The 27,907-nt window shown below is 45.0% G+C and overlaps 2 protein-coding genes, 1 long non-coding RNA gene and 1 pseudogene across 5 annotated transcripts; 3 read left to right on the top strand and 1 right to left on the bottom strand.

Annotated features, from left to right (window-relative positions):
• Positions 1–12,380: 12,380 nt before the first annotated feature.
• Positions 12,381–17,988, top strand: LOC136453415 (ABSCISIC ACID-INSENSITIVE 5-like protein 2). 3 transcript variants are annotated; one of them, XM_066453986.1, is made up of 4 exons: positions 12,381–12,539; positions 12,671–13,632; positions 13,773–13,844; positions 17,552–17,988. In XM_066453986.1, exons 2-4 carry the CDS (start codon positions 12,772–12,774, stop codon positions 17,630–17,632), a joined length of 1,014 nt encoding a protein of 337 aa, XP_066310083.1. In that variant the 5' UTR covers positions 12,381–12,539; positions 12,671–12,771; the 3' UTR covers positions 17,633–17,988. The 3 variants fall into 3 exon arrangements, with proteins under 3 accessions (XP_066310083.1, XP_066310084.1, XP_066310085.1); XM_066453987.1 differs by having other exon boundaries at positions 12,628–13,632; XM_066453988.1 differs by lacking the exon at positions 17,552–17,988 and having other exon boundaries at positions 12,671–13,700; positions 13,773–13,842.
• Positions 17,989–19,406: 1,418 nt separating this feature from the next.
• LOC136450654 (uncharacterized) lies at positions 19,407–22,499 on the top strand. The gene is made up of 3 exons (XR_010758391.1): positions 19,407–19,643; positions 21,046–21,135; positions 22,067–22,499. It is a non-coding gene; the product is annotated as an uncharacterized lncRNA (long non-coding RNA).
• On the bottom strand, positions 20,528–22,219 carry LOC136450653 (uncharacterized; annotated as a pseudogene).
• A 1,158-nt stretch (positions 22,500–23,657) lies between the features above and the next one.
• LOC136450652 (protein RETICULATA-RELATED 3, chloroplastic-like) lies at positions 23,658–25,057 on the top strand. Its single transcript, XM_066451202.1, has one exon. It carries the CDS (start codon positions 23,799–23,801, stop codon positions 24,828–24,830), a length of 1,032 nt encoding a protein of 343 aa, XP_066307299.1. The 5' UTR covers positions 23,658–23,798; the 3' UTR covers positions 24,831–25,057.
• Positions 25,058–27,907: the final 2,850 nt, after the last annotated feature.

The following is a 27,907-nucleotide window of genomic DNA, read 5'->3' as shown; positions in this document are numbered from 1 at the left end:
GCTCTAAGGGCATGCGCTGGCTGGCGTTGAGCTCATGTTGTATGGACAGTGAGCTCTCAGCCGGCTACGCTGCCGCACGCTAGAGTATCATACAAATATCACGATGGGCCCGACGGTCCTCGGGCGTCATGGGCCCCGAAAGCCCCTGGAGCAAGGCACTGTAGCAGCAATGTTTTGGCTTGCCCGAGTGAAGTGTGGGAGGGCTTCATTATCCTCGATGATCCTTAGGTTCACGTCATGGGCCATGGCATGGCATGTCCACCGTCTCTATGGTGCTCGATCTCTTGCTCGAGCTTCATGTGTTCTTGCTCAAGCTAGAGTCATGCTTCCTTGAGCTCTTGGTGCTGGGCATTCAGCTGCTCTACCCATAGATGAGGTGGGGCCCCTGCATCCCTCTCGACCTCATTGTCGAAGTTGTTCGTTGGGGTAGCCTCTCCCTCATGGATGCTTTTGATATGTCCCTTAGGGGTACCTACCATGAAACATTCACGAGAGAGGTGATGGCTCCCCCTACTGGAGTCAGAGCTAGAAGGCAACTCTGATTCTCCTATAAGGAGGTTGTGGAAAGATTCCATGACATATTCGATCATCCCCATGAACTTATCATTCACGGGGGATGGAGGCATGCATTGCACCACAAGGTGGCCAATGGTCTCTGCGGCGTTGTGGAGACCGGACGGGAGCGCTATCGGGGTGCTTCGAATGAGGTATTTTAGGGAAAGCGGCTCTCCTCTGGCAAGATGCATCATGATGTTGGTGAATGAGAATGTGAGGTGGCATAGGTCCTCCTAGGACGGTCAGGGTCCTAGGAAGGTGCTGAGCTGGCGCTCTAACCTCCCATAGTCGAAGTCGAGGAGCTGGTCGCTCCCGGGGGTGTGGGCCTCCGATGCGTGCAACTACAGCTCCTCAAGTGCCTCAACGATCTCGTTGAGGCCGGTGGAGTGGAGGGGTTGGACAATGGTGGGAGCCCGCACCAACTCTCCCTCCATCGTGATGATGAAGTCTAGGTTCCCAAAGCACACGTGCATGCCTAGGACCTAGTTGATGTTGTGACTGGCCATCCAAGGCCTGGTGTGGATGCCGAGACGCGCAAAAGGCCCCTACCTAGCATGCCAACTATTGGTGTTTCGAGTTACCACCAACGGCTAAATTTGTATTTGCACATCTGGCTCGGATGGTGTGCTAAGAAGACACGAGGTTTGTACTAATTTGGGCAGAAAGTCCCTATGTCCAGTTCATCGCTGCTGCTCATGTTACTAGCACTAAAAGTTTGTAGTAGGGGTTACAAACAGGCGAGAGAGGGAAAGAATCCCAAGTCTATGATAGAAGGAATGAACGGGTGCTGAGAGCTCGGTTGCTACTCAGCTGTGTGTTCGTGTTGTGCTTATGTCATGGTTTAGTCTCGATGGGTCGATTGATCTGGCTTAAATCGGATCCTTCTCATAGGGCATCCTGCTTTCCCTTTTATAGGACAAGGGAAAGCATGGGTTACAGCGGAGGAAAAGAGAAGAACCAGAGAGGGAGAAGAAGGCCTTTAGGATCATCGGGTCCTTCTTCTCCTTCATACGAGTTCCACTGACCCTATAGATGTCAACAGGGATGGCTCCACATCATGGCCCTATCCGTCACTAGTGCCATGCGCAGGCATCATCTACTGGCCATGGCGCCCCCTTTGTCCTAGTGAACATTGTGGTCAATTGACACGCCTATCAATGTTCATATGAGGGTTAGGCAGAACAGGACCGGTACGCCCGACGCTGTTCTTGATGTGAATCCTTTGGTATGGCCCATCATGGCCGCGGGTTATATCGAGGCATGCCAATCTCTTCCTTGGTGTTAGAGTTTTGATTTAGGCCCATATGTTTGGACATAGAGTGGTTGGCGGTGGTATGGGTCCCCGTCGGGCGAGACGGAGCCCACACCCAAGGGGTTGGGTGAGACGGAGCCCGTGGCCTCAAGGTCAGGTGAGGCAGAGCCCGCCCCCAGAGGTCAAGTTAGATGGAGATCATGGCCTCAAGGTCGGGCGAGGCGGAGCTCGTGCACCTAGGGTCGGGTGAGATGGAGCCTACACACCTAGGGTCAGGCGAGGCAGAGATCATGACCAGAGGTCGGGCGAGGCAGAGCCCGTGCACCTAGGGGTCGGTTGGAGCTGTAGGCGTGCTTTTGACTGCTCGGTTGAATCAATATTGATGACCATTAGCTCCTCCTCTTTGGGTACCCGAGTATTGGTCCCCGACAACTATACTCTGGAAATTGTTTGGTGATGTGGGATGACATTTGAAAAATGGATTTGCTAAGAAAGAAGAAGGAGGTCATGAGCTTGTGGAGATACTAAGTACGGTAGTGCCGCATTGCCTAGGCAGCACTGTCCATAGTGTGTCTCAAGTTCATGATCTAAGTCCTTTTTCTTATCAAGACTATTCTTCAAGTGATTTTATATGTCCTATTTGTACAGTTCTCATCTAGTTCATTCTATGCATAGATGGAGCACGAAGATAGTGATCGAAGGGAGTAAAGGAAGATGAATGAGTAAAGAGACAATGATCCACCTTATCGTGGTCAAGGGAGGTCAACAGTAGCAGACAGTAGTGCAACTCCAAGGGGACTTGGTGATAGGGGGAGGCGCGAGCAATACATTAAAGATGAGGAGAGGCTGGAGATGATAGGTTGTACCACTAATGCCATTCCTAACACCCCATAGCATCTCTCTGAGTTTGATGGCAGATACATGAGAGATTTTGAGGGTGAGATAATCATGAGTCCTCCAGATGACTCCTGCCAGCATGCTGTTATCAACTATTCCAAGAGTTGGAAGCTAGTGAAAAAGGCAAGGGGGATCAATCCCTATGTAGTGCGCGAGGATTTGGGCATTGCTTACAGATTCTAGAATCAGTTTCATTCCAACTTTTATGCCACTGCCATTCTTGCATCCAAGAAAAAACAAGATCATCAAGATGCAATATATTGATTGGGATGAGATGCGGGAGAAGGAGGAGCCTGAGTTTGACAAGGAAATCAAAATTTGTGACAGGTTCTAGCTTTCAGACATCATGGGTTTCTAGTATAACTGGAATGAGGAGGTCCTTGCATAGTTTCATGCCACATACTTCTATGACCAGAGCTCTAATGAGATTCACTGGATGACTGATGGTCGGTAGTACCGAGTCGACTTTGTCACTTTCAGCCAGATTCTTGGCTTTGGGGAGGAGCAGAGGTTACAGTTATATTCATGGTGAGCCTTGAGCTGAGATCTGTTGGCTAGAGGAGTGGTCTACACAGCTTCTATTACATCCTCAACAACCTCATTAGGAACACCATCAACCCAAAGGATAGAGCAGCCTCAGATATTAATGGCTATGTGATAAATGTGTTGGCTAGATTTGCTCTAGGTGGGGATATGTTCAATGTCCTTAGATTCATGTGGACTGAGTTTAGATTTGTAGTGGAGGATGGGAGGAGGGGGCTGCCCTATGCCCCTTACCTCATGTTCATGATTGAGAGGGTCACTGGATTTTATTTTTCGAAGGATAGGATGCATACCGTCTACAAATTGAGAAGACCCAGCCATCTGTAGCTACTCAGGGAGCGGGGAGCTCTCATGCTCATGTAGACATCCCTGAATCTTCCCGCTCTAGGTCTCATAGAGGAAGTAAGATGGAGAAGTTTGGCAAGTGGTTGAAGGCAATCTTCGGCAAGTACACCTATGCAGCTGATAGAGCGTATGAGACACAGCTTGAGCAGCGTCAACAGCATGGATAGGACCATCCACCACTTCCTCCTATTCCACCTCCTCCACAGTCTTCGCTAGGTGGAAAGTTTGAGAGTCGCTCAAAACTCTAAATTATAAAATAATGCTACTATTTGAGTCTTTGTGTATCGGATATGGACATGTATCGTTTATGTGGATTAGAAGTCATCTTATTGTGCTAGGTTGCATATCTTTTTTTATTTGAGCTAGCTGTGTGGTGCTTGATTGTGTCTTGCTCGTACAGTCAGGTGTGGCAGTGCCGCACTCAGCTGCAGCAGCAAGCACATGTGTGCATGATCTATCATATGCATCACGTATATATTTTCTTGACACTGTGTGCAGCACCCCTCAAAGGCATGGATGTAGGGGGAGCCCCAATTTTCACTTCACTAAAGTGTGAATCTTGGCCTCTTATGTCAAGTTGAGAATTCAATTCTCTATTCCCATATTTAGGAGAGGCTCTACACCCATGGCTCAAAAAAAATCTCAGTAATTTATTTTATATCTTTTGTAAGCTCTAATTGGGTTGTCATCAATCACAAAAAAGCGGAAGATTGTAAGTGCAATCAAGACCTAATGTGGGTTTTGATCTTGATGACCACCTAATTAGAGAACTAGTGAGATTTATTAAGATGACAAGCAGAGAATTCATTACAGAGGATGTCACATGGAAAGGAGGAGCCCCCAATTACAAATAAGGATGGCATCGCGCTCAAAGGAGTTTTGAATTCTTTTGTCTTTTGAAATTGAGTATGGGAAAAGCCGTACTATAAATGGGACACTACAACTGGTTAAAAGTGTGCAACCAAATGCTCAATCTTTATATAAAACATCCTCACACCTCAGCCAAGATAGCAAACTTAACAACTCCTTCAACCTTGCTGTCTTACTGGGTGCGGTAGTGCCGCACCGCGGCAGTGCCGCACTTAGGGCGGCACTATTGCACTTAAGTAACTGTTGGGAGGCAGGGGGTATTTATGCTTTTCCCTATCCTCTATAATAGCTCTCTCTTCTTCCCCAACAGTTCAGATCGACGAAAATCAGTAGGTGCTCATCTCCTCTCTCCTCCATTGGTGCTCTTCAAGCTTTTCCTTTGACTTTCCCATCAATCCTTGAGAGAAAAAGGTGCCAAAAGTTATTAGAGAGCAGCTTCGCTGATTTCCAAAGCCTAAAGAACATTTGGTTCACGTTTTGGTCGGTGGTTGTATTTGTTACTCTTGGAGCTTGGCTCCTAGCCGGCTAGAGCATCGCCCGGTGAGCTTGCCAAGTTTATGGCAGCCCCGGGAGGTTTGTAACCACCTCTTGCAGTGAGTAAAATCATTCCTCATCTCAAGAGTTCACTCTCTTGACTTGAGAATGAGATAGGGTTGTAAAGCCCTAAGCCTTAGTGGTATAACTCAACAACGTGGACTTAGACAAGCCTTGGTGGCGAGCTGAACCACGGGATAAATCCTTGTGTCATCTTGTGTTTGTGTTGCTACACTTGTTTTCTTGTTGTTGTTGTGGTGATTTTTAGGGTTTGAGGCCGATCTACTTGTGTGTGGTGTTCCTCACCACTTTCAGCTGTCGATTTGTGATCTACTATCCTACAGGAAGCTAAGAAATTTATTCAATCTAAATTTCGTTGGGTACATTAAACTGTGAACTAATATCTCATGTAGGTACGGTAGTGCCGCGGGTGAATTTAACTTCAATTTGAGTTGAATTTTTATAAGCCTATTCGCCCCCCCTCTAAGCGTACCAGAGATCCTACAACTACTCCTCTTACTATGGAGCGTTTATCGAGACAGCACTTAGATCCGGCTCCATCCAAACTTTTTAGTTCACCTCAACATTACCCACTTGTCCGACTCTTGCTAAGCAGTTTTGGGATACCAAACAGACTTCTTCAGATGGTAATCTTAAAGGGCCAATTTACCTTCTTTTGTCATCAGTTTCGCTATAGCACACGCTGCTCTAGCTAATTGCCCGTTCCTTCCACGTGTGATTTCTACGTTACGTGTGGCCGTGACTAAGGGCATATCAGTTGAAGTATATTCTTATTGTTTTATTAAAAAAACTCCTTCCCAAACTGTCCATGCTTCTTCCAAAGTGTGGATGGGGCTTACCGACCAGGTATTATGCAACATGCTTCCCAATAGATTCGTGGTTCAGAGAGAGAGAGGAGGCGAACTCTCTGCGCCGCAAGCTGACACGTGCATCCATGTGGGTACGTACGTGTTGCGGACGGAAGGCACAAGTATACGGAGTACTACCCGTTGCTCATTTTAGATGTACGTCACATCATGTATTTATTATTACCAACCCATGTAGACAGGCGATGATGATAAGAGTAAATTGTACCGTGTCAGAATAAGTATAAAGTTCTTTTTTTTTCTGATTTCTTCCTAAGGAATTGACTGAACACCAGTGAACTCCTACAACAGAAAATAGACCTCGGTTAGCTATAATTGTGTTATTTTTGTTCTATACAGCCGTAGAAGAATCACTCTTCCATTCCTGATCGACACCAATTTTGTGCATGCTTTGAATAAGGATCGACACTGACCTCTGGCATTCCTGATCCCTGCCCCCGTGGAAACACGAGATGTGACGTGCGGAAGTCCAAAACTGTATCGTCACTTTCCCGGAGCCATCACAAAAGCTAGGCCGTCACCTGCAGCCGAGCCCACGTTTCGTCCGCACCTCTTCGTTCCATCGTCAGCCTTTGTTGGCCGCTGCCAGGCTGTCTCCACCGAGTGACTCACTGCGGAACCTAAATTCAAAATGTATCTTTTAATACAGATTTATTTTGAGTGTTAGAAGAGGTATAACTCAAATCTAAATATCCTCTCTCTTGAAGACATATTTACAGAAAGAGTTGTCTTTTGGGTCTTGTTGTTAGAGAAAACCAAAAATAAATATTAAATCATTTATTTGTAGCGCTATCAAAAAAAAATGAATAGGCCTTATATTTTTTGGTGGTCGCGGGAGACTGTGTTACATCCTCGCACGGACAAAGCCTCCACTTGTACTCTCCTGAGACCTCCTATAGTCCTATAGCGCCCGGCCGATCGATCGGTCCAGGGCTGACACTTGGCGAGAGCCGAGTGCAGAAGGCGGAAGGTCGGGAGCCTCTGAGTCCGGCCGTGGTGGGGATCGCGGATGCGCGCGTGCGCCCCTGATCGCTGTGGGGTTGTCACTCAGCTCGGCCGCTCACGTCCAAGACGCCTGAGGTCCAACGCGGTGTTCGGCTGGCTGGTGCTGGCCAGCCCATTCACGCGGTCACTATTCACATAAACAGTATCTTTCAGTCAGAACAGTGTTTTCCTCTCACAATAAATCAGTCGGAACAATATTTTAGCTTTTTTCAGGCCAGCTTAACAGCCTGCGACTCTTTCCACGCTACTGGCCAGAGAGGCCACCACCTCAAGTGAAGCAGGAGCACCAACGGTATGGCAACCGGAGGCTAACACTCTAAAAAAATGATGTACATAGATAAGGGTCTAGGAAACGTTGAGACTAGTGTTTATACAATCGGCATGTTCGTTCGTTGGTTTCTAGACTGATAAGTCCAATCGGCGTTGGTTTGTTATAAGAGAAAAATACTATTGACTGGTTGATAAGCCCTGATTAAAACCAACAAGCGAACAGGCTGAATGAAAACTATCACTACTTATGGTTTATCCAAAAACTTTTCATTTTCATCATGTCTCATCTTTATTTCTTCCTCTCCTTTTTTTTAGAATGGACCACATTCTTTCTCCTCAAGCATATATATAACTTCTGCTACTTGACAGCACCTACTTTTTTTTATCTGATCATTCGTGACCCTTAGAGCTACTAGTAAAAAAGGTGCATTGGGGAAGGCCTAGAGCACCACCAATGAAGACTAACATTACTAGTAGTTTTAGTACAAATAAAGTGATCCATATAGATTAGGAAATATTGAGACTACTGTTCACACAATGCACACTATTATTACTTATGATTTGCAAAGAAACCTTTATTTCCTCTCCTTTTTTTTAGCATGGACCATTTTCTTTCTCTCTAAACATACTGCAAGCCACTATGATAAATATAGATTACCTACTTTTTTTATATGAGCCTACATGACACTTGGAGCTACTGGTAAAAAACAGCGTTGGGAAAGGCCTGAGGTGCAGCCTGAGTTTTTTTTTTTTTTGTTGCAATCAGGAGGTGTGAGTGACACCGGAGCAATCATTCTGCCACCTGTGCAGTGCTCAAATGGCCGATGAACTTTTGGTTCGAGGGCGATGCGTGGACCATGGAGCCAGCCAGCTACTGTAGTCAGGTGCGCACCACGGCCATCGACGCACCCATTGGCTGACTGCTGGCCCAACGGTCGCGGCCAGAAGCGACAGGAGGTGCTACTACTTTTGTGGAACAGGGCTCAGGATGAGCTACATAATCAGTGGGTGCTACGACAAGTTAACCTCAGATCATCGATTTCCTTAAACTTAACGACCATCCAATCTTAGGCAGGAGCCCAGGAGGCATGGGAGGCGATGATGATGCCTCCAACCCTCACGTGAAGAGGCAGGGACGCATGATTTGCTTGCCCTTTCTCTGATCCAAATGGTCGTAATACTAGTACTCCTTCGGTTCTCTAAAGCAAGTCGTTTTAGACATCGATACGATCTTTAAAAAATAATTTTGACTGTAACTTTTTGCTATAAATATTTATAAAATATAGTCAATATATATTTTTATGAAACTACATTTCGAGATGAATCTAGTTACATCACTTTTATATTTTCAAACTCAACCCAAAAAAAATTATTTATAGTCAAAGTTTAAAATGTTTAACTTAAGACAACCTCAAAATGACTTTATACAAAACCGGAGGGAGTACTTGATACATCATCACCACCTTGCTTGGTGCTCTAGCCAGCCATTCGTCCTGTTCACTTTATTTATAAGTTATACTTTTTTAGTCAACGAATAGTATTTTTTCTCTTATAATAAATCATACTTTTAATCATGGCTTATCGGCCAAAAGAACGGGACAATTCCTATTGGGCTGGTTTGTCTAGACAAATAAAGCAGTACGTGCCGGCCGAATTGTTAAGAGCGATGGCTTAACATTATTTATATTTTGATCGGTCGTAAGGAACAGGCCGGCCTTCAGCCTTTAGCCCTTAGTATTTGGTTAACCGGCCTTCTCCTGTACTAACTAGTAAGCATATGCATGCCCTACGACGACTACGAGATGTCTTTTTGCAAATGACGAGAACGGCCAGTGAAAGTCAAGCAGGACTGCAGGACTAGGCAGCAGTAAGCACTTGGCGCTTTGGGGATTAAAGAGTTTTTGTTTAGATGGTCACCATCATTCTGCCACCAGCCAGCAAGGCACTACGCTTTATTGTATTGCGCGTTTGCGCTTGCTTTTCTTTCGTGATGAAGAATATTGTATTGTATTGTATCACCATATCGCTGTCACCCTATACATTATTAATTAATTTATTATTGCCAACGGTACACATGACGCATAATTTATAATGCTCACAGTCACAGCTCGCTTGCCGGCTTGCCAAGTCTCCATCATGTCCCACGAGAAAGTTCCACCAACACCAATCGGTCAGAGATTCAGAGGAAAAAAAAAAACAATCGGTCAGCAGCTTAGATCGAATATCCAACAAAAAATCCATAACCGTTGTTCAAGTCCCGATCAAAACTATTAAGGGACTGGATCCTTTCATTCGGAGAAATTAAAGTCTACTTAAATTTGGCTTAGAAATTTGACATTTCATCACTTTTTAAAGTTCATATTTAAGTTCATAGATGAGAGATGGAAATTGATTTTATATGTCACCATTCTATGTTTCTACTTTGCAACTTATAACATACTCTTCAACTCACTCTCCTATGATAAAAATGCAACATATAAGCATCTCTCTTATATAGCTAATAATAATATACAAATATAATCTATATACAACCATATTAGCTTAATTAATATATATATATCTAAATTATTATTATTAAAATGAATTCAATTACAAGGATCCAAACGAGTGTAACTGATTTTGCATGAAATACGACATTAGCAAATACTCTTTGTATTGTTTTTTGAAATATATTAGCAAACACTCATCTTTATGAACGCACACAAACACATCCTAACCCTCCAAGAAAAAACTAGTTACGAAAAGAATACCGTCGTTAAGTCCTCCAATAAATTAAAAAAAATATAAGTACCCACACCAAGATAAGTATTTGAACAGGTGGATATATATTCTACCACAACCAACCTAACCAGCTGAGCTCAATTTGCTCTCTGTTTTTCTATCCTTGCAAAAGAATATTGTCATTAAATCCTATAATAAATTTAGAAAAATATAATTACCCACTTCAAGATAAGTATTTGAACCAGCGGATATATACTCTACTACAACCAACCTATCCAACTGAGCTCAATTTGCTCTCTATTTTTCTGTCATTGCAAAAAGGTGCAAATTGAGACGTATGGTGTACGGAGCCTAGCTAGCTTAATTAATATATGCAGTGTTCCTAACTCTTACTAAGAAACGCAATATACCTGAGGAGATGCTCACGATTATTTACCATGGATATTATACTGTTTGTCTAAATAGCAGTTTAAGCCGTTTAAATGGTCTTTAAACAATAAACAAAGGTTAACTATGTGGGTTAGACACGAAACGATCCATGAACATATAAATTATGAAAAAAAACCTAACCAAAAGGTAGTAATTAAATCATATACTCTTATAAAGCTAAACGCCACTAGAGATTTTTTTCAACATACAAGCTATCCACTAGAACTTGTATTTATAGCCAACTAGCACATATAATTACGATAGTTATCTCTTCATCCACTAACATGCATTTAGCTGTTCATATTGATGTGTCAAATCATTCACCAAAATTAATTTAAGATAGTTTCATTCATATAACTATAAATATAAATAGTCTAATTTCTTTTTAAATTATCTGAAATCCCCGCAGCAACGCGCGGGATATTCTCCTAGTATGATTAAATGAACAGCCATTTAAACTACCATGTAGTTAATAGGAGAATTTGAGCCACCACATTAGCTCGTAACCAATTAACAATGTAAATATGTGAAGGGGCTAGGATTTAGTTTCTTTACCCAAAGTTTTTTCTTGCTAGAGGGCTTTATTTTTACATGCACGAATATATATACTTGCTAGCATATTTAAATTTTACATGTATAAATATGTACTCTATTTAGGCCTTTCAACTCTATTGTGCTATTTAAACAGTATTATACAAAACAATATACTTTAGTGGTATATATTATATAAAATAGTTTAGGTTGTTTAACTCTATTTAAACATTGTCTAAATGGTAAACAAAGAGTAACCGACTAACCGCCGTTTGTTGTTTAAGATAACACTGCCAAAAAAAAAATTTGGTCCAAAGATAACACCTAGAACTTCCAAACGCTTCATTTTATACTACCTGTTGCTTATACTATTATTATAGACTACATACAGAAAAAGGCACAGAGATCAAACTAACAAGTTGGCATCTCGGAGGTTTGTTTTAGTATGGTTAAGGAATTTAGAGTGGGAAGTCTCTACTCCCCCAGACGCCATATGTGCATATACTTATAGAAAAACTTAAATTAGCCATACACACAAAAAGAGATTGTTAGCAGCAGTATGTTCGGCTGATGGTTTTTGCGGCTGATAAGCCGGCTGATACTATTTTATTGTGAAAGAAAAAATACTATAACATGGCTGATAAGCCGGGATGATAAGTTCAAATGAACTAATATTGAGTATCTTTATATTTCATTGGCACATATTTTTACAATATTTTATCATGGTTTGGTTCTCTATAAACGTCCAAATACACAAGGGCCAAGAATTGAGTTGAAAAAAAAATGCTCACCCATGTTTTGACCAAACCACACCGCGCACAGATGTTTTGAGACACAGAAAATAACGATAGAAAGTTGTATTATGCTTTAAGTTGATAATAACTTAGGCCTTATATAGAAAACTATAATCTTTTTAGATTATGGAGATAATCTTTGACCTCCTTGTACTAAATAGGGATACATATCCATGTCATTAAAAGTATAAGAGGTTTAATTTGGAGTATGTAAGCGATAATTGGGCTAGTTCAATGTAGCTACAAAGGGAAACACACAACATATTGAGCCTTAAAGATAGTAGCCATATAAAGGGCTTGATTGATAGAGCTCCTTGCGCTCCCAATTTCTCTGTGGTAGTGGTTTCATGGTTGATAGTGATTCATAGAATAGACTTAGGAGAAACTAGTTTTTTTTCGAGAAAGATTTTCGCCGCCCGCGCCCTGCTAGGTAGAGATGAAAACGGTACGGATATTTTTCGACCGTATTCGAAACCGAATCTGTTTAGAGGGGTTGAGATCTATCCATATCCGAGTCCGAATATCCAACATCCGATACCGTATCCGTATCCGAATACTCAAATCGCATATTTATGATGTCGATATCCAATCGTATCGTATCCGACATAGTTGACACTATCCGTATTTAAATCCGAATCCAGACAGAAATATAAAAATAAATATAATATCGATGATATCCGTCCATATGCGAACCGATTTCATACCGCTAGGGCGCTCGGCCTCGGTCGGGCCACGGCCACACAAGGAAGCGCCTTCCGCGTTGTAGCCTGACCCACTCCTGTTCCGTCCGAAGCAGCCCCAGACCGACACCAGTCGCCCAGGCCAGTGGTCGACGCCCGCGGCGAGCTGAGAGGCGGTGTCGTCACCGACTCCGGCGCCGGCGAGGGTTGCGCGTCTCACGTGCAGGTAAGGTCACTTCTTCCCTTCCCATGCCTCGATTGAATTCATAATAATATTGACCCTTTTTTTCCATTTTTATCCGTGTTGGGTTCAGTGGCAGCTGCCTGATGGCTCCCCCCTGTATTTTGGATCTGCAGGTTGTAATCTTTCTGCCCGTCGATGTGCGATTTGTCATCGCTTGATCTGAGTGTCAGTAAAGCTGAGACCGGCTAGCGTTGTTCCTGAAATCTGTTGATTAATGGGGAGTCAGACAATGGCATCACAGGCTAGGGGAGGTGGAGGAGGCGTGGGTGGCAGTGGCGGTGCCGGCGCAGCGCAACACGGGCAGATGCAGAGCCTGGCAAGACAAGGGTCTCTGTATAACCTCACCCTTGATGAGGTGCAGAGCCATTTGGGAGAACCCCTACACAGCATGAACCTTGAGGAACTGCTGAAGAGTGTCTTTCCTGATGGCCTGGACCCTGATGGTGGCACTACCAGCCAGTATGAGCAGAGTTCCGGCCTCTTGCGACAGGGGAGCATCACGATGCCGCCTGAGCTCAGCAAGAGGACTGTGGACGAGGTGTGGAAGGGCATCCAGGATGCGCCAAAGAGAAATGCTGGGGAGGGTGGTTGGCGGAGGCGGGAGCGGGAGCGGGAGCGGCAGCCGACACTTGGGGAGATGACGCTTGAGGATTTCTTGGTGAAAGCTGGGGTTGTCACCGAAGGATATCTGAAGGACTTGAATGACGTAGGCAATGTGGAGCAGGTTGGTAGCGCTGGGGCTGCGGGTTTGACCGCTGGGGCACAATGGTTAGACCACTATCAGCAGCGGATTACAGCTATCAAGCCCCATCAGCACGGGCAACATAGTTTGCCAGGTGCTTACATGCCGGGTCGGTTAGCCCTTCAGCCTCTGAATGTTGGGCCAGGTGCTATTCTGGAGTCATACTCTGATGGCCACATTACTTCACCAATGATGGGTGCACTTTCTGATTCTCCGACACCTGGTAGAAAGCGTGATTCCCCAGGAGATGTGGCAGATAAGTTGATGGAGAGAAGGCAGAAGAGGATGATCAAAAATAGGGAGTCAGCTGCTCGTTCAAGGGCTAGGAAGCAGGTTGCAATATATGCTTCCTGCCTTTCTATGTTTTAGCTAATTGATTGAGCTAGTTTTTCTTGTGATCTGTGAGTAAAGTTTTAGAAATGATGACGCTGTTCTTCGTAACCTGAGTATTACTTACACTGTATTTTTAACAGGCCTACACTAATGAACTGGAAAACAAGGTATCTCGATTAGAAGAGGAGAATGAGAAGCTAAAGAAGCAAAAGGTACTTCAGTTCTTCAATACAATACCATCAGAATGTCACCCTTGTTTTGCTAACAAATGACTTTCTGCTTCTGAATAGGTGTCATTTTAGTATTTTACTCTCATTGACATCTGCCTCTTTCTGTCCACTTTGAAGACTTGCATTTATCTAAACATCCCTAAATCCCTTGAAGTTTTTTTATTTTCATTTGTTCTATCCTTTTTGTTTCCATAGCTGGAGATAAACCATATTCAGGTAGGTGTACAAACTAAGATCTGAAATGCCGCATGTGTTGGTTGATCCAATTATGAGATTTGTGCCGTTTGTCCCTTCAAATATTTATTGGGGCTCGAATAGCGAAGGGCAATTCTAATTCTTATTTATACTTTTAGCTGCAGTTGTTTTGAAATCCTTCAGTTAATCATGAATAATCAATGTTAATAGACAAATTGTTCCCTGGGCACAATTAGGTGCATCGATTCGATTACATTGGCTAGTTTACTAATCATTGACTAGTCGGCTATGTCTCACTGGCAACTTTGGCTTCAGCCCAGTAGTATCTGTGGCCCAGACCACACTACATCGGCTTGTCACCAACTATATATACTAACACACAGCCGCAGCTTTGTTTTTTGAAGTAGCCAATCTTCACCCACTACCTGTAATGGAGCACAAGTAGGAAAGGGAAATTTCTCCCGCCCGCCACCTCCATCTACAGCTTGCCACGCTGCAGCCACCTCCGCTTGCATCCCACGGTGCACCTCCGTCTCCTTCCAGCAAAGGTCCATGCCAAATTGTGTCGCACCGTACGCCCCAACCTCTGCTCTCTGGTTGCCGGTTGTCTCCTCTGTCCTCTCTGCGTCTGCACCCTGATCTGTGTGCTAAACTTCTCCATCTAGTCTCTACTATATTTGCAGTCAATGATACTGGGATAGCCAACCAACTAGGTTGACTAGCCCTAAACTAATCGCGACTTACAACTAGTCGGTTAGTTGTTGCCCAGGTAACTAGACTCGATTTATAATTTGGAAACACCGGTAGCTGCTTAACTTTTATTTACGCTAGTTACCCTCAAAAGGCCACCAAATGTTATTATACACATTCGAAGTAGTCGTGTATGGTTATAGTATGCTACGTTGAATGATGTGCCAAAAAATGGATAAACATGTTCATTTAAATTCTAAGAGAGCTATTTTATGTTCTTGCTGGATACAACAACAGCATTCTGATCTACTGTCTTGCATCAGAAGGGTGCATTCCAAGCCCGCTATATCTAGTTCTAAATTCTTAGGGTCTGATTGGTTGCCTGTATAAGCTCAGGCTTGCACAGTATACTGCGCTAGCTAGTATGCCAGATTCGGTCATATTAGACAATGCAGGTTTGCACAACCCGATGCGCACACAAAAATGAAATATTCTCATCCCTCATACTTCTACTAGAAACATGAGACGTCAACTTGAACGTGGAGGTGACTACATGCAACAAAAAGTAAACAATCAAACACAATTTTATCAAATGTAGCTTGCCTGTGCAGAACAACCAAACACCAAGACATTGCATACGTTTAGGTTATGCTGCATAAGGTCTAATGTAGGCTAAGGCTAATGCAAACAACCAATCAAACCCTTAGAATAAAAGAGAACTACAGCTCTATAGACATATGATGTATATTTATAATAGAGAGCTCTTGGTTGTTATTATCATTTGTTTGTGGAAACTATCTCTTCAAAGTTTTTCTAGATAACTCAAAAGTTTTGTAAATTTAAGTTCTATACTAGTGTAATTTGGAGATTCATATGTTAAATAGTTTGGAAAAAAATGTGCAGGTTTGAGTTCTGTTTTATATTGTGGGTTCAAAGTTGAGTCATTTACACAGATGTGTTAGTGCCATTATAGCTAATGTTCTTTTCTTTATATGCTATTGTTGATGGATGATATGTAACTAGCTATTCAAGTTTGGACTTTATATCTTGGTCTTTGTTGCTACATCCTGATGACCACTTGATATTAGTAACTCAATAGTTTATACAGCCACATGTTCCATTGTTCAGTTAGTATGTTTGTAGCCTCAATCTCAAACTTAATTTCTAGCCAAGTGATCTTGTTTAATTGTGTCGGTGCAGAAAGTGACCAACAAGTAAATATTTGTAGTCTTACCGCACGTTGTGATCGGAGGTGGCCTAGCACTCAATATCAGGGTTTATACTGGTTCAGGCAACGTGCCCTACATCCCGTTTGAGTCGGTTGGTGACTTTATTCCTGAGCCCAGGTGCTCGAAGTTTGCAGTGGGGTTACAAACGAGAAGGAGAAAGATGGGGTGCGCGAGTGGTCCGGTCGGAAGGGCCGAGAGCGACAGGAGCTCCTCTATGAGCTAAGTGTTCAAGCGTGTGCTTGAGGTCCGAACCTGACGGTTCTATGGTTGTGAGCTAGTGAACTTGATCGATCTGGATTAGCTCGTATGAACTTGAATCCACTGAGTCTCTTGGGAGAGAGCGCACCCCCTTTTATAGATGAAGGGGATGGCCTTACAAGTGAGAGGGAGAGAGTTCGTATGCTTCTAAGTCTTGTTGCCCACGCCGGCGGGTACAGGAGGATGGTAGGCGCCCACAACACTGTTGGATGTCGGTTGTATGTGGGAGGTTACGTCGTCTTGTTTTGGGTATGGCAGATGTCGGCACCTGCATATACTGTTGATGCCTAGAGGCATGTGAAGAGTTTCACCACGTTCACTCGGTACGGTAAATCCCGGCGCCCACAACACTGTCGATGCCCAGAGGCATGTGGGGGGCCTTACCGTATGGGAGTTAACAGCGCCCACAATACTGTAGAGGAAAATGTCGATGCCTACAATACTGTTTGTGTCAGGGCGATTGCAGAGTACTGTTCCTGCAGGTATACAGGGTACGGTCCCTGGTATCGTGGTTTGATTTGAGCGCTTTGCCTTGCTTTCTCCGTTCGTTCCCTGGTCCCTTCCGGGCGGGCGTCCCCGGTCGGTTGGTCCCAGTCGGCTTTGGTTGCGCCAGTCGGAGAAGAGTTGTGAGCAGGGTCTTTGCATAATGCATACCTCGGTCGGAGACGTGGGGTCGAAGTCGGAGGTAGTGCTTTGCTAGGCCTTCCGGTCGGAGAGACCGTCCGGAGGCGGCTGGAGACCGAAGTGAGCGCTCGGGTCGGAGAGGTGGGCCGGAGTCGACAAGCGGGCGCTGTTCCTCCTCGGCCAGACCTTCCGGTCGGTGACTGGACCGCCCTTCTGGCCTGTTGTTTAGACTCTTGGGCCGGCCCATGAGTTGCGCGCTGTCTGCTTGGGCCGAGCCTTTGCGGGGAAGCCGGTCCGCGAGGGACCCCGGGTTTATGAACCCAACAAGTTGTTTGCAACTTTTTTATCTTTTATTTGGTGCTTATGGCATTAGATGGCTATTATGTTACTAAGTAATCATCTTTCATATTGCTGTAATATTGTCAAAGAATGAGGAGGTTGAAGCATTTTCCTGACATCGCATTCTGACAATTAATTTCTCATGTGCCAAAAAAAAAAAATCAAAACCAAAACTCTGGCGCTCTACTACTGATGTAAATGGTTAGATAGTTGCAAACAATCTGTTGGTCTGATTTCTTGGTTCTTTTATTTAATTCAATACAGTTCCCATGGTAGGTTCTTGTATTCGTGTACTCTGATGGAGTTAGTGATGGATTTCGTTGACTCACTTACCCTGTTTTGTGTTATCTTCAGGAGTTGGAAAAGATACTTTTCTCTGCGCCTCTTCCGGAGCCCAAGTACCAACTCAGGAGAACAGGCTCAGCGACTTTCTGATTGTATCCAGAATATCTTGTTTTGTAGTTTCTAAGTCCTGTGGCTTGTAAGTTTTTGCCTCTTCGGTTTAGAAACATTTGCTAGCTTGGGAGTTTTTGCTTATCCTAGCTCGGTGGTTTGCTCTCTCCCTCCCTCTCTCTCTAGATTAGCAGGAGCCTAGCATGTGCTGTCCGAGGCCTTGCTACTAGCCTAGTATGTAAATCTGCAGGACACATGTAGGTGGTCGTAGCTTGTTTACATGGTGTGACTTAACCCTGCTCTTGCATGTGTGATGTTCTCTGCTTGCGAAGCTTGCATTGTGCCAGATGGATACATATAACTATGAGCAGTATGGAAACCCTTATTTGGTAACCGGAGTTAAATTACTTGACTCTTGTGTTCGTTATTCTTTCCATCACCTTGTATCGGGTGATAGAGACAAGATTCAGTTTCTTGATGCGTCTTCTGGGAGAATCGCTTAATAATGAATTCTTTTATTTGTCGAAATGCTTTGCTTTTTCTGAAATGTGGGCACAAAGAATCACTTGATGTGTATGCCATTGGGTCATCCTTGCCACATACCATCTACGTTGTTATATTTTAACATAATAATCTGTTAGGAGTTATTTTTATTTATTTATTTTACTTGTGAAGTTGTGGTATTGCAGTTAGTCAGGGTTACTTACCCTGACCCCACTGCATCATATTGTGGAGCCCCCGGTCTGGTGCTGATTCGAGCTGTAACTGCTGTTCAATTATCTGCTGGTGAAACGTCACGTACAGCCCGATAAGATGCGGATGTGTTTCCTTCTGAAAAATGGTGTTGATGTGTCTGTTTTACCAGCATGAAGTGTCAATTGTTTCAAGCACAGATTGAGAAAACCAAAATCAAGTGCAGATTCTGAACCCTCGCATTACCAGGGCCTTGATTTCAGATGTGGGTTTAATTTAGTGACTAAATTAATCATGCTCATAGAAGTGTAGAAGTAATACAGTGCGCTTTCCTGACACCTTGCGAATATGTAGCCGTGAACGTGTGATAGGCTTCGCTAAACTCAGCGTCAGATGTGTAGTACGTTTTGATTCTAAGAAGGCGGAAAATCGAGGTAGTGTGGGTGGCGGTCGGAAACGGTGGAAAAATCTCTCAATGGTTTTCTACTTTTACATTTAAATACGAAAGCGAAAGCGAAAGCGGTAAAGCCGAACACGAAAACGAGTACGAACTTACAAAATATCGAGAATTTCGAAAACGAACTAATTCGAGCCGAATTATGTCGAAAACGGTCGGTATACGGAATATTGACCCGTAGGACCAAGTGCATAACAATTAATAAGTGAATAATAATTAACAAGTCCTACAACTTTCATAAAAAAATATCTTCATTCGACACTGTATAAAAAATATATGATTTTTCTAAGGTAACAAGCTCTTGTACGCGATTAATATACCACTGAAATTTTGTTTACTTTTTTTACTATCTTAAAGATCTCAAATGAAAAACTAAAAATTAGAAAGTTGTAGATCTCGTCGAGAGCTATAATTTTCATATAAAAATCATCTTCATACAGTCAACTTCGGTTTAAACCGAATTTCGAATTCAGGATATTTCGAATTAAAAGTAGAAAAGTAAAAAAATGGTCAGAAAAATGTCTAAACCATTTTTATTCTGATTTCAAATTTGATGTTCTGAATTTTGAACCAAAATCGAATTTATCTAAAAATATAAATTTGATCGGATTATATAAATATAGAAAATGGTGTGTTGGTTCGTCCCCAGGTGGGACTGCGTGGGGAGCAACCGGTCAAGTACTCGAGTGCTCAACGACTTCGGAAGAGAAGGAGCAGCGAGAGGGTGCGAGGGAAATCAGTGGGGATGAGCGCTCAACTTCCTCCGCCGACCGCGAGCGGCAACCGCCTCGCGGTCATCGCGTCCCACTTATCATGCCCTCCGCTCGGCAGTCCGGCAGCCATGTCCGTGGAGAAGGAAGCCGCCCTCGCCGCCGAGCCCACCGCCACCGGCACCCCTACCATGTCAGCTCTCTTAATTCTCACGAAATCCTGTACCGTCACTTCGATTTGGTAGCGTCATGAGGGAGTAATTCACTTCGATTTGGTAGCGTGATGGCGATTTGGCAGCGTCATGGAGAGTAATTCGTTCTAGTAAATTAAGCAAAAGCACAGAGTACCCTGGATTTTGGATCCTAGGTGTTGGACTTCGGTGCGGAGCTGTACTGATCCCAACGCGAGAGATGGTTCGTGTAGTCCGGATCGTATTCTGTTGAGGTGGTTAGATTTTGCAGGAGACGCTGATGTGCTTAGATTATCACTCAATTGGGTGAATCAAGATATCACAATGCAGTATGTCCATAGTGCTGATTCAGATGGCAACATTAACTAAAGGCCTTGTTTTTTAGGTATGTAGTTGAAACTAGCACCTGCAGGAGCAGGAGCGCGACCTCCTCTCCTCAACAGGAGCTCATTTGTCATAACTCATAAGACATAAGCTCAATAGTTGAGCAATGTTTGGTTACCTCACATCATCTAGGAAAACAATCCCACACGATATGGCATCTGGTGGAATTGGTTATTGAGCTCCTGAAAATATATCATTGGCTTGGCAGCATTCATTTATCCGTCATGATGCACTCAACCTACGGCTAGGGAAACTTGCAGAAATCTTCAAATAACTTCGTTGCATAGCAGTCCCTGTTAGCTAATCAAGCTTGGGCATCATGCTTGTTGCTTAGATATGTGAAATAGTTGCTAACTTGTGCTAAATTCAAACTTCATTCTTTTTTACTTGAAAAGCATTGGTGTTGGCCATTCTGGTAATTTTTGTATATGAACACTATTTTATCCTCTTCACACATACATGCTCCATTCACATGGTTACTTCTCTGCCTTTTGTAGTTTTGATAAAATTATTCGGAAGGAGATCCCATCTGAGGTGGTTTATGAGGATGAGATGGTTAAATATTATTTGTGCTATCAGGATAAAATTCCTTTTTTTCTAATGTAATGAGTGTTACACTTTAAAATTAATGATGCCTCTGTCACCTTGGTGCTATGGCGATGTTCCTCCTTGACATGGCATTAGCAAAACTCGAGAACAGCTTATCCCTAGACATTCTTCCTTGAAATGCTGGGCTAAAAAATCTGGGGAATTTTGTGTCTATGTCTATCATCCTTTCTGCCATGTCAGCAGGGGGATTTCACATTGAAACCTTTGAGGCTTAAAAAAGGAATTGAATTGGTCTATCCTCAACAAATTGTGCTCCTGAAAGAATACCTTAGATTTCCTTGGCAATCCAACCACCTTCAGAAATGTATCTTCATGGATATGAATAATCAGATTGAAATGTCAGTGCAGTATGTGATTACAGTTAAATTGTTGTGATGTCACACTTGTATAGTTGTATGCCTATAACTGCAGGTCCTTGCATTTAGAGACATATCACCACAAGCTCCTACACATATTATAATCATCTTGAAGGTTAAGGATGGGCTGTCTAGGCTGTCAAAGGTATGCATGTTCGTCTATTCCTCACATTTATGGATTGTATTTTGCCAAGTACTGTGCCTTGTACGCTGATGGCTTTCATCATGCAGTACTAGGTGCTTGAAAACATGATCAGTTTACCTTATGCTTTGAATGATAATTGATATTTTTCTATGTTCATGAATGATTATGGCACTTCCTTAATGATAGTAGTTTTCATGAAATCACTAATTTTTGTGGTAACTGTTTGTCATAAGTGTACCAATACATATGAAGGTTCATTTATCTGTCTGATTTTGTTTTATTTCATTTATTTATTTATTTTTGGCAAATGCTAATGGGTCCACCAGTCCAGACCTTGCCATGATTTGTGCCATTTGGGGCAAGAGAGCTTTTGAGGGCGCATGGAATAGAATACATCCGAGCCTTATGCGCAGGCCTAGGGAGGCAGGAACTGGGGTTTGAACCTCAGCCAGTGAGCCCCTAACTGTACTAAGAGCTTGACCAACTGAAGTACACGCGGTTCCCTACCATGAGAGCTTTTAAGAATCATGACTTGCTAATTATCATATTTTGGAATATAGTAGGCTGATTTTCAGTTCACTGTAAGGAAAACCGAAAACTTTATGTTTCTCCACAAGTCCAACTAGAATAAGAAACTATTAAAATATTTTGCAATTCACCACCTCACAACCATTTATGTTTCGGTATGAACAAATATGATTGTAGACTGCAGCTCTTTGATGGGACTTTTAAGCCTTGAAGACCTTGCCTCTTAGCACCCTCTGCACCTCATAACACTCTGAATACGAAGGACAAAATGGCAGTACAGTCGAAAACAGCAAAGTTCACACCTTGGTTTATGACTTATTTTAGGGATTCATGGTTCTTGGTGCATATACTGATGCGCAAATAATCTACAGTAACTGTAATGAATTGCTGTGCTTGTTGCCAGGCAGAAGAAAGGCATGTCGAGGTTCTGGGCAGTCTTCTGTATGCTGCAAAGGTTGTAGCAAAGCAGGAAGGGCTTGATGATGGCTTCAGAATTGTCATCAACGATGGGGCCCAAAGGATGTGAGTATCGTTCACTGATTCTAACAGGACCCATCTTGTTGGTGCCCTGGTGGGGAATGGGGTTTCGACTGTTTTTTCTGTCTTCTGTTATTACGTAGCTCAATCGGTGTACTACCTACACCTTCATCTCTGTGAGACCCCGCTAAATGGGCCGGTCTAATGGGCTGGGCCAATCGACCGAATACTGTAGCTCTGGTTACCGGTTACTTCAGTAGCGGGCACTGTAGCTACGGGACTTTATCCTGGAAGTTGAGGGGAAAACGAACCAACTTAAAAGCCCGAGCTTCGCGAGAGAATTAACTCCGGTTTGAATCTTTTGCGCGAAGCGAGCACGAAAGTGCAAGAAAGTTAATTAGCAGGTGTGGTTCATTCAACGTGTCTTCTCGGTGGACGGCAGATGAATTGGCCACCGGGGTGAGTTGGTATTGCAAAGGGAATTTACTCCTAGAACTATTGTTGTAAGACCCAAGCAAGGGCTTCGTGGGACATGTTGTACATTCGTTAGGAATTCATAACACACTGTCATTTGCAGTTTGCTTCTTGTTATTAGTTGGAGAACAGGCAGCCGTAGACGCTGCTCCTATGATTGTGTGTACGGAGCTCAGCTCACCCGTTTCGGCCTCGTTTGGTTGCAACCCTGAGCAAATTTTGCCTGGCCTGTAGGGACTAGGAAACCTGAGTCCTTCCTGTAACTTGTTTGGTTGAAGCCCTGATTTCTTCATCCAGGCAACAGCTCGCATAGAAAATCGGTAACATTCCTGGGAATCATCCGGCCCCGCTCCCTCTCCTTCTTCTTCCCCGAGCCCGGCGGAGCTCGTGCCCGCGTCCGGCCCCCCTCCCTCTCCTTCTCCTTCTTCGCGCCCGCGGTTCGGCGGAGCTCGTCCCCGTGGCCCGGCCGAGCTCGCGCCCGCGCCTTCTCCTTCTTCGCGCCCGCGGCTCGGCGGAGCTCTTGCGTCGTCTTGCCCCGACGGCCGCGCCCTGCCTCGACGGCTCCCACCATTTGCGTCGTCTCTCTTCGAAACGCAGATTTGCCTTACCAATCGCAGAGGATCCAGAATGGGTACCTGGTTTCGGTCCTCCGTTGGAGGAGTGTTTTGGTACCAAAAACACTGTGCCGAACGCATTTTTGCATTTAGGTCGTTCGTTGGAGACAGTCTTAGTTCGGCCGAAGTTGGCGCCGCCGAATTTTCTGTAGCCACTGCAGCGTACTATAGCATTTTTGTTTGTGTTTGGTAATAATTGTCCAATCGTTGACTAATTAGGCTCAAAATGTTCGTCTCGCAAAGTACAACCAAACTGTAGAATTAGTTTTTGATTTCGTCAACATTTAGTACTCCATACATGTACCGCAAGTTTGATGTAACGAAGAATTTTTTTTTTTTTTTTGTATAGCAAAGTTTGGATTTTGGTGGAACTAAACATGGCCTCGATTTGCAAAGTCCCCACCACCAAACAGCCCTGCACTCCTTCACTCCAAAACTGACCAACACCCAAAAGGAAACCCTTTCCCTTCCGACGCCGTCTCGCCCCTACTCACCTCCCGCAACGCGACGCCGCCGCCGTCTCGCAAGCGGGGCACAGGACGCGCGCGATCCCCTCGTGTCCGGATCGCCATGGCCTCCACGGCGTTCGCCGCCGCCAAGTTCTTCCCCGCCCACCTCGACTCCTCCCCGCGGATCGCTCCCCACCGCGCCGCGCCCACCGCGAATCTCACCTTCTCACCGCTTTCCGCCAACTCCTCGTCCCTGCTCCGCCTCCGGTCCCCCTGCCCGTCCGGCCCGGGGGGTAGGCTGCCCCCGCCCCCGCCGCCGCGATCGTACAGCGGATCTGGCGACGCCGCGGACTCCGGTGGCAGCGGCGACGGCGGCCGCCGCGGGGGCATCCTCGGGCTCTTCCTCGCCGGGTGGGCCGCCCGCGTCGCCGCGGACCCACAGTTCCCTTTCAAGGTGCTCATGGAGGAGCTCGTCGGCGTCACCGCCTGCGTGCTCGGCGACATGGCCTCCCGCCCCAACTTCGGCCTCAACGAGCTCGACTTCGTCTTCTCCACCCTCGTCGTCGGATCCATCCTCAACTTCGTCCTCATGTACCTCCTCGCCCCCACCGCCGGCGTCGCCGCCGCCGCCTCATCCGCCGCCAAAGCGCTCCCCAGCCATATGTTCGAGCCAGGCGCGTACTCGCTCGGCTCCCGCGTCGCCACGATCATGTCCAAGGGCGCCACCTTCGCGGTGGTCGGGTTCGCGGCCGGTCTCGCCGGGACCGCGATCTCCAACGGGCTTATCGCGATGCGGAAGCGCATGGATCCGGCGTTCGAGACGCCCAACAAGGCGCCGCCCACGCTGCTCAACGCGGCCACCTGGGCGCTCCACATGGGTGTCAGCAGCAACTTGCGGTACCAGACGCTGAATGGGGTCGAGTACCTGCTCGGCAAGGTCACACCGGCGCCGGTGTTCAAGGTGTCCGTTGTTGCTCTCCGCTGCATGAACAACGTGCTTGGTGGGATGTCCTTCGTGCTGCTTGCCAGGTTTACCGGGGCGCAAAAATCAGATAAGCCGGCCACGGTTGCGGAAGAGAAGGAGAGGTTGATAGCTGTGGGCAATGCCGCAGCAGATGCCATCAATGAGGCAAGGGATGGAGAGGGTAAGTAAGCGGTAGAGGAGAGGACGAGTAAGTTGATGGTACATCTCATCCCACACTCGTTTGCTGCTTCTTGGACATGGACCGAGAAACCTGTAGAGTTGGTTGGAATAAGGAGTGGAGTGAGGCTCAAAACTTTTTCTTTAAGTCGGTTTGTGGTTTATCGGTGTTGATGATGACATGCTTAGTGATCTTAGAATAAAGTTTTTCTCTCATGCTCATTTGATCGTTGACTCAATGGGTAGCCTACTTGTTATACCTTCAGTTGCTTGATTTGCATGCAATATATGATTCTGAATGATATTATGATGTAAAGATGAGAGGACTCATTGACCTAAGGGGGATTTGTTGATGAGACCTAGTGTTTTCATAAGTGCATAGGAGTCAGGTCTTCATGTAACCAAGCCAGGGGCAAATGCAGATTGAAACTTCTGCTCAGATGTTGGAAACCGGTTCTTTTGTTGAACACATCTAAAACCTGATGTTTGTTTCCCCTCCTGATTTTGCAATGGCTTATGCTTACCCAATAATCAATATTCCATATTGAATGCCTTACTGATGCAATAAGGCCACAGGGCCATGCTAAAACAATGCATGGGTCTAAGATGTTTGTTGGAACTACATTTAGGTATTAGTGCTACATTTCATTGTAACTGTCATGCTTAAGATCAAGTGGGAAAAAACATTGAAGTCAAGTTGGAGCATGTGGAAAATAATGAACAGGGCGGGAAAGAATTTCAGTGTTATCAGCTGATTGCATCTATCGATTCACCTTAACCAGTAGGTAGAGCTTTATGGTTCATCAGCTTGTATTGTATTTGGTCTGTATATGCAACTGTCCAGTAAGGCAGTAACAGACATTTAGTTTTTTTGACTCTTGGTTAATTGTTTGGTTGTTGGCATATTGTCATCCTTGGCAGTACAAGTTGAACCGAGGATTCAAATTTGTAATTCCGGTGGAAGTAGACCTAGTGCAAGTAGACCTAGTGCTCCAAGGTTCATGGAAGCAATGCTATAGCTGTGTATGTATTAGTTGACACCGGGATATATATGTTCTTGTGCTAATCATCTGCCTTTTTTTTTCTCTGGCTGTGTAACTGTTGCTACCAAACGTGGCAATCTCGATAGGTTCTAAGCTTCAGAGTGCTTCCTGTTGGTCATGCATCATTTCTCTTAATCTGGCATATGTTTGTGTTAGCTGTGCTTTAGTGCTTATTCAAATTTTTTATTTCCGAACAAAGACAAGCAGGAGTAGTTTTAACACAATGGAATGGTTTGATATTTAGTCTTGGCTTTGAGGCTTTCAGGTTTCAGCCACTTGACCAGTACTCCAGTAGGATTCCGACACTCGATTTAGTTTGTTGTGACGCTGTTGTTGGCAGAAATTGAGGATTTTAGGTCCCCAAATACGGATGCCGCTCACCGTTGTTGGTAGTAGACGGCGACCTCCAGCGATTGCTGCTGGTCCAGCCGGGTCCAGGACTGAGAGCTTTGACAGGTTGTACTTACTTGACGTGTTACGCTTGCTAGGATCGCAATTTCAGGCGTGGGGTGATCACCCCTCGAGAAAGAGACGAGACGGCGTCAAATCACCAGCAGATCGGCGCGGCGCGGAGATTAACGTGTGTGTTTGCACCTGGCGTGCATCGACGTGCAGCCTGAACCGGACGCGCGCGCGCGCGCAAGCAGATTCCGTACCTGTCCACGGGCACGGTCGCATGAAAGCCTTTGTCACAGTCACAGTGCTGAACACGGACACGGCAGTTGGTTGCTGCGGACTCGCCGTCTCCTTCACGCCGCCGCCACCTGCCTACGGTCCTCGTCATCCGTCTGTAGCTGCCAAAGCAACTTTCAGGAGAACCTGCGTTGGAAGGGCTGCCCGGTTGGCCTAGCCTAGCCAGAGACACAAGCAATCTACTCTACTACAGGTTTCGTGCCGAATCCAGGCCTCGTTTAGATGCTGAAAAAATTTCAAACTGATGAATAGTACTACTTTCGTCTTATTTGATAAATATTGTCCAATCGTGGACCAACTAGGCTCAAAAGATTCATCTCGTGATTTCCAACTAAACTGTGTAATTAATTATTTTTTTTACCTACATTTAATACTCCATGCAAGCAACTAAAAATTGATGTGATGAAAAGAAAGTGAAAAAACTTGGAATTTTGGTGGCATCTAAACAAGGCGCCAGCGGCAATTTTTTGGCACATTCCCTCGGGCGCAGGCGCTGCCAAATGCGCGGTTCGGAGACGGGCTACTTCTTACTCGGCAGCTGGCAGAAATTTCGCGGCCCGCTCTTGTCTGTTTGGGTCGCCCGGCGTGCGCCGGCGCGCCGCTCCAGCCATATTACGCCTTGTACATGCACGCGGCGAGCGCGACCACGGCGTGTTCTATTCTAGTGGTCGTGATTAGCGTATTTTCCCCCTCTCTCTCTCTCTCTCTCTCTCTCTCTCTCTGTATATATATAATATATATCCTGGTCTGAGCGGATTTGTGATAAACAGGTTCATGCACCTTAGGGAACGTTAGGACTTGTTCTGAAGAAGACAACGGTGTGGGTGAGGCAACAAAACCAATGATTAGCGTGGTCAAACCGGTGAGTCCAAGGCTTGGGGCCTTTGAGATCTTGAAATGGGTCTGTCTATTCTGTCATGTGGGTGTGGCATGTGGATGTTCACTCCTGCCTCTTTTCTCCAATTCTATTCTAAGTTCTAATTGCACCAGATTTGGCGCCTACTCCCAGTCACATTCCTCCCCCCCCCCCCCCCCCCCCCCCCCCCCCCCCCCCCCCCCCGATATAATGAACGGTCCAGTCACATGATTTGGAGGGACTGTACGTCAGGTATACAATGGCTGATTTCTCATGACACCGCTGATATCTGGATCCAGAGCCACTCATCGCTCGTAAAGCAGCTTTGTAGCAAGCATGTAGCAAAAGAGGAGCAAAAGGTGAATGAGTTGCGATGGCTCACTGGTCCCAGAATATCAAGAAACATTTCCCCTAAATATACATCAGTGATGATGTTGCATGCTCTGCAAGTTGACAGGAACTGGAGACTACTAGATTACACCAAACGTATATCTAAA

This window comes from Miscanthus floridulus, chromosome 5, assembly GCF_019320115.1.
Source record: "Miscanthus floridulus cultivar M001 chromosome 5, ASM1932011v1, whole genome shotgun sequence".
Lineage (NCBI taxonomy): Eukaryota > Viridiplantae > Streptophyta > Magnoliopsida > Poales > Poaceae > Miscanthus > Miscanthus floridulus.
This window is presented reverse-complemented; position numbering and strand designations above follow the sequence as displayed.